General features: G+C 36.8%; 1 protein-coding gene across 1 annotated transcript; it reads right to left on the reverse strand.

The window, feature by feature from the left end:
• Positions 1–1,654: 1,654 nt before the first annotated feature.
• Positions 1,655–5,709, reverse strand: NDUFB5 (NADH dehydrogenase (ubiquinone) 1 beta subcomplex, 5, 16kDa; the record flags this gene model as incomplete). Its single annotated transcript, XM_010191523.1, is given in 5 exon segments — positions 1,655–1,900; positions 2,740–2,846; positions 3,849–3,910; positions 4,632–4,698; positions 5,611–5,709. Coding segments are annotated over 5 exon segments (456 nt in total), but the record flags the coding sequence as incomplete, so codon positions are not given.
• Between the last annotated feature and the right edge of the window lie 411 nt (positions 5,710–6,120).

A 6,120-nucleotide genomic window follows, 5' to 3' on the forward strand; every position in this document is an offset into this window, starting at 1 on the left:
GAGTGAAGTAACTTTATAGGAAAAAAAATTGAAATAATTTTTTTTCAAGTGATAACTAATAACTACTACATGTGCCTGACAGCACAGCAGGATTAAAGAAATTACTGATGTCATCTAGACAAATAACCTTCCATCCATAGTCCACATTATATCCAGATTCAGTGATTGCTTCCTAGCAGGGAACGTGACCTGTGCACCTTTTACCTCAAAAATTAAGTTACAAAAGATGGTTCTATTAAAATCTCAACAACAGAATTGAAAAACAAGTTTGTATCCAGCTATGAAGAAACAGGCTGCTAGAATGAACAGATCAGTCTGTTCTCAGCAATTTTTCTAGCAAAAAAAGTCAAGTAATTGGAACAATATGAAACACCAAGGGCAGAACATGATGTGAATTAAGTGGCTTTAGACTTAAGAACAAACATTATATCAAAGACTTGTGAGCATCAGTGGATGCTGGATAAAAAACAGAAATTAACACAGGGTCACCAGACATATTTTGCCCGAGAAGGCTTTGTGCTTTTTTAATGGCCTCTCTTACGATTAACTCAGCATTTATAAACATTGAGAGCCATAATAAAGACATAGAAGCTGTCAAACCCGAAGGATTACCTCAAAAGAAAAAGGACAAGTCAAAGCACTAATACAAAATCAATCAGTCTTTCTAATGTTTGGCAGTGCTAGGAAACAGCAAACGAGGCAGTCTTCACTTAAAATAGTGCAATGTTGCTTAACGTGAAGAAGTAAAGTTACATGCTTTACAATTCAAAACCACACAATGATCAGGGGTCACTAAAGGACGTGGCCTTATTTCCTTAAAAAAGTGGGAATTTTTAATATGGACAGATAGGTTAGGGTCAAAAACTGTAGGAGGCACTTTCCTTCACTCTCTTGGAGGAATTGAAACCAGAGCAATACCACGGCCGGTAGAACCTGAGGAAACACATCCCTCTAGTGGCAAAATTTGCCAGGTAAGAGAGTTCCGAAAGATGCATAGAAGTCAGTAATATTTGGGGAGTTGTTGATTTTGGTTTTTTTAGTGAGTCACTTTAAGAAATCTTTTACAGACAGAGACTGCATAGGAGGAGAGACTAGAGAAAATGAAAGAGCATACAAGCATAGATTACACATACACAAGAGGAAAAAGGTTTAAAAGTGGTGAAAAACTAATGAAGAAGCAACATGTCTGACACTATCAGGGATGAAAAGTATTAACAGATAAGAGAGAAACTTTTGAGATAATGCAGAGAAAATTGTAAGATTTTGAACAATATCCAAAATAAGTTTGACTACAAGTAATGAGAAAAAAGGTATTTGTTTCAAGTGGTAAAGAGAATCCCAATACTCCAAAGGTCTAAAGGTATTTTTCTTACTTAGTTCATCTTCCACAAGTTATCTGATACAAGGCACTGTGGGAAAAAAAAAGCCTTGCAGTTTCTCCTACCTTTCATTTAAAACTTTAAATATTAGAAGTGACATGATGAAGACTAACATTACCAACTTGTTTCACATACATTAGGTCACAGAGTCCATTCTGCATGGATGTTCTGGAGAAAGGGAGTAATTGCTGGCAACTGATATAAGACATTTTCTCTGATTAACAACTTTAGCAGTTATACGAGTTTAACTGCCACAGAGTTTCTTCCAAATTACCGGAATCAACACAAGTATTGTTTAACTTTATTAATTTCCATCAGTAAACAGCAGGATGTATATTACATAGCTCAGTCACAATTTGTTGGTATGCATTTAAGACCGTGCATACTGCCTTAAAATGGTTTAATTGTCAGGTGTGGATTTCATAGAATTGTCAACAAGATTTTTATCAGGTGTTTCATAATGATACCAAGGTCCATCTCCCCTGTGCCTCATCAGTCTACGTGCCTCCAACTCCAACAGCCTAAAAAAAAGAGCAACAGACACACTCTACATTAAGTTCATTGGTCTTCATCATACATCCATCAATGTTTAACATTAGTGCCTTACTGACACCAGCAATGAGTTTATCATCTACGGTTTATAAATACTACTGAAACATAGGTAGTACCAAAATATGAAGGGTTCAACTAAAATATGAGCTATTACATTCTTCTATTTCAATTTTTTCAGCAAGTTATCTCACAAAAGAGCAACAAAAATACTTGGAGGAGTTCTGTCACAGGTTCTTGCCTAGTAAGGGTCTAGGTAGTTTTGGTACAGCTTTCAAATAGAAATAAATAGGAGCAAGAAAACCCAAAGTAAATGTGATGGTAGAAGGAGTCTTGGTCCCAATAGCAACAGCGCATGGAACTCAGGCTTTCTTCTACCACCACAATTTACTCTGAGTAAGTACAGAATAAACTCAATACAACATGGTTGTCGTCACCCACAAAAATTTCCAACAGCAACAAAGAACGTGACCAGTCCTGTAAACTGTCATTTAGCTACTCAATTCACTTATAAAAAGAACTGTTCATTTCCTGACTCAGGAGGACAGAGCTATACCTTTATAAATATGAACAGTTTTGAAAAGACGCTGGTTTTTTACAAGACTGCCCTTGGATCATTGCAGTTTTGGTAATACTGAGAAGGCAAGGACTACGGATACCGTAACTTCCACTTTGCCACCGGCCAATTCAGCAAGCACTCAGGGCCAAGTGATACATGCACAAGCACCAACCAACTCTGTATGTTAAGCAAAATAAAAGAGTCAACTACAGTTTGTAATTGTATTTTAAAACCCTCAACTATGTAACATACCTCAGTTGAGTTTTCTTCGCTTCAACATCAAGAATAGCCAACTCTTTCTCATAGTCCTTTTCAGGGGGGTCAAAGAAGTAACGAGCTATCCAGCGACTTATAGGGTGCTGGAAAACAGAAGAGCAGAAAATTATCCACAGAATTTCCAAGTAGAAATGTCATCATAAATAAATCATTTTGCACGTTCCCAGTTCTGAAAACACGTCATCAACACTATGGGTGCCACTCAAATCGTAACAGTAAAGTTAAGCTCAACTATTTGTAAGATCAGGCCCTAAAAAGCTGTATTTCTTTTGCCATTTTTAATGCCAAGATAACCTGCAGATGACTATTCTATAGCAAAATTAAAAGTTAATGGAAGACATGTGATTTAATTTCTTTATGCTGAAGTTCCTTGAACTGCCACTGCAATCACAGAAATGGTCTCCAAGCCTCTTACCACAATCAGTAACATTTAAAGTTTTGCTTGCAGACAGAGGTAATTTCACTAGGAACAAAAGTCTAAATGAGTTGAAACAGTCATAATAGCATTGCTGAATTCAGTTACTTCCTATCAATACCAAAAAAAATGCTTGCAGCAAGAAGCCAGGGACTAATTTTTAGAAAATACAATGAAATGAAAAAAGTATAACCTTGAGTTTTTTACTATAAAAGTCTTCAAGTCTAGACATAAAAGCATGGTTGGACTTTCAAACAACACAAAAGAAATTACTGTGACTTTAAACTCCAGTATCTTAAGATGATGTAGAAGAACAGCAAGAAACGAAAACTGCATGCTAAGAATAAAGAGAACAAAAGACTGTTCTTACTATTTAGGAATATTATAAAAGAATTCTTGGCATATAGCTTCAACGGTTTACTTGCGTAAAGTTACAGATCATTTGCATCTACTTGCATCAATAAGCAGATTTCCTACATGCCTGTTCCATAAAGCTGAAAAAAGCAAGTTTACCAAAATGGTATATGCACAATTCAAGTTCTAGAACACTGATACCCAATGGCAGGGATATGGCCATCCGCATTATCATACTCCACACAGTTTACTTCCAAAAGTGTCATCGTGAGGAAGGCCGTCCATAACATGCCGCCTTGTTATATAGTACACTTACCTTGTAGTATTCCCAGTACTCTGGAACATAACCTTCAGGAATCTCTGCAAGTTCAGCTTCACCTGACAAGGAAAGGAGGGGAGGAACATTTAATTTTTTAAGTACCTTATATTCTGCCTTTCACATTAGGAAAATATCATTATTTCACATGGAGAGTACTTAATCCCTCAAGCTGAGCTCTATTCAGAAAAATTGGACTGGTAATTTTTCCAGACACTTCACACTGCATGTGTCTCGCTCATAGACTTTAAGCTACACAAAAAAAGGGTGAAATTAGCAGCTATGCAGAAGAAACAACTAAGATCAGGTTGACAGAAATGCTCTTTAAAGTACATGAGCTGAAAGCATGGATTTTTCCTAATTTCTCTATTAAATTAAATCCATAGTAGATTTAAAACATGTATTGCCAAGAATAATTTTGGCTTTTTTTGCTAGATAAAAAATGACAGTTGCAGTGTGTGCACCCTTCTTAAAGTATGTAAGACAAGGTAATACACACTCCTCATCTGAATACAGAAGAGCTGTTCACTAAACCTGACAGATGTTTGAAAGACTGTCAAAAGATAGAACCTTTCAGTTTTTAAAAACGTGGAAAGCTTTTAAAAGAAACAACTACAGAAAAATAAAAATACTGGGAACACTGATGTACTTATGCAATACTGCTGTAACTGTTAGGCCTATTTTGTGGTTTCCAAAGAACAAGCCTTAAAAGCACTTTTTCTGTCTAGCATGCTTAGTTTCCATTTAATAACTTTGCCTGTGTACTTAGCTTAGAGCACTCACCAATGAAGATGTTGACATATGTTATGAATAGTGCCACTGGTATTCCAGTCAGAAATACATAGAATCTCTGTACAGGGGATAGAAAGAAACAGTACAGGAAACTCAGAAGTCTGACAAAATTTAGACAAAAATTATGTAACAGCCAGTAATTCCTAGATTTGCATTCATAGGTTAGATAGGGATGTTGTATGTAAGGACATATTGGTGCTTACAATCAGTTAATTAACAAACTAGACTACAGAATTAGCGATGATGTGTCAGTCCATGAGCCTATTTAGATCAGCTTTCAGTCTCCTGGAGAGGTCATTCTCTGCAGGAGCAGACAGTGACACTTTCCCCAAATGCCGTCTCAGCACCTTATGCTCACTGGCTGCAGCATTTAACTGTCATGAGGCACTAACTATGATGCAGTATAATCCAACATAAATGCAACCACTGCTGGCTTTGGTAACTCCGGGAGACAGATAAAGGAAGCCTGATCACACGACGGGAGTTGTATCGAGTTGGCTGTTACCCGTCATAATAGGCTTTATCCGAAACTTAGCTTTTTAGGGGTCAAACTCAGGTCAGGCTTCCTAAGGCTAAATCGCTGTTTTTAGTGGATTAGGTAACTGAAGGCAAACCCTGCAGAAGAGTAACTTTATATGTTTTAAAAAGGAGGATGGAGTGGAAAGCATTTGTAGGTAATACATATATGAACACAAACATATAATTTAAGAATGCCAGTACAGCATCAATTTAAGTACCTATCACAATCTTTGCCATTGAGCCAATCTTTTTACTTCATCTAGTGCTGATTTTACAACATATGACAAAAAATTCTTTAGGAGAAGAACTGGAAATTCTTGTTCATGTGAATAGTGCCAACCGCATTTTAGATGCTGTCAAGTAATCAGTAGAGAAAATTGTATTTTAGACACTCTTAAACCATTTGCAAGGGATAGTTATAATGAATGTAATAAATTAATTTTTAACTCACCAATAAGTTCAGAAATCGAGTATCATAAAAACTGGTTGCCTTGATAATAAACATTCTCTTCCCATGGCTGCTGCTATGTCGTACAGGAACTGAAAATTAAACCACAGGATTAGGTTTTGGGTTTTTTTCTCCTTTTGGTGATTGTGTCAGGATAAAGTCAACAAGCACGTGGGGGAAAAAAAAGTATACAGCAGCAGCCGAGTTGTTACGCACTGGTTTTCTGGAGGATATCAGTTTCTAAAAGCCTGCCTTAAATTATTTCCTATTTTGCTAGAATTTTGTTATTTTTCTTCTAATTTCAGACATAGATCTATTTCTACCTAGAAGCCTCAACAAATAAATTACTGAATGTCATTACACAGGGTCAGGTAAATTCCCAGATTAGTGTATTAGGAAGTCTGGAGATTCATCTTGCACCCCCCCACGAGGTATTTCCCTGCACCTTGAACGGGTTTCCTACACCTATTCTGCCAAGGCAGGGCCGCAGCAACCGGTACCGCTACCGCCGCC

The sequence above is a fragment of the Mesitornis unicolor genome, unplaced genomic scaffold, assembly GCF_000695765.1.
Source record: "Mesitornis unicolor isolate BGI_N332 unplaced genomic scaffold, ASM69576v1 scaffold37750, whole genome shotgun sequence".
NCBI classification, from domain to species: domain Eukaryota; kingdom Metazoa; phylum Chordata; class Aves; order Mesitornithiformes; family Mesitornithidae; genus Mesitornis; species Mesitornis unicolor.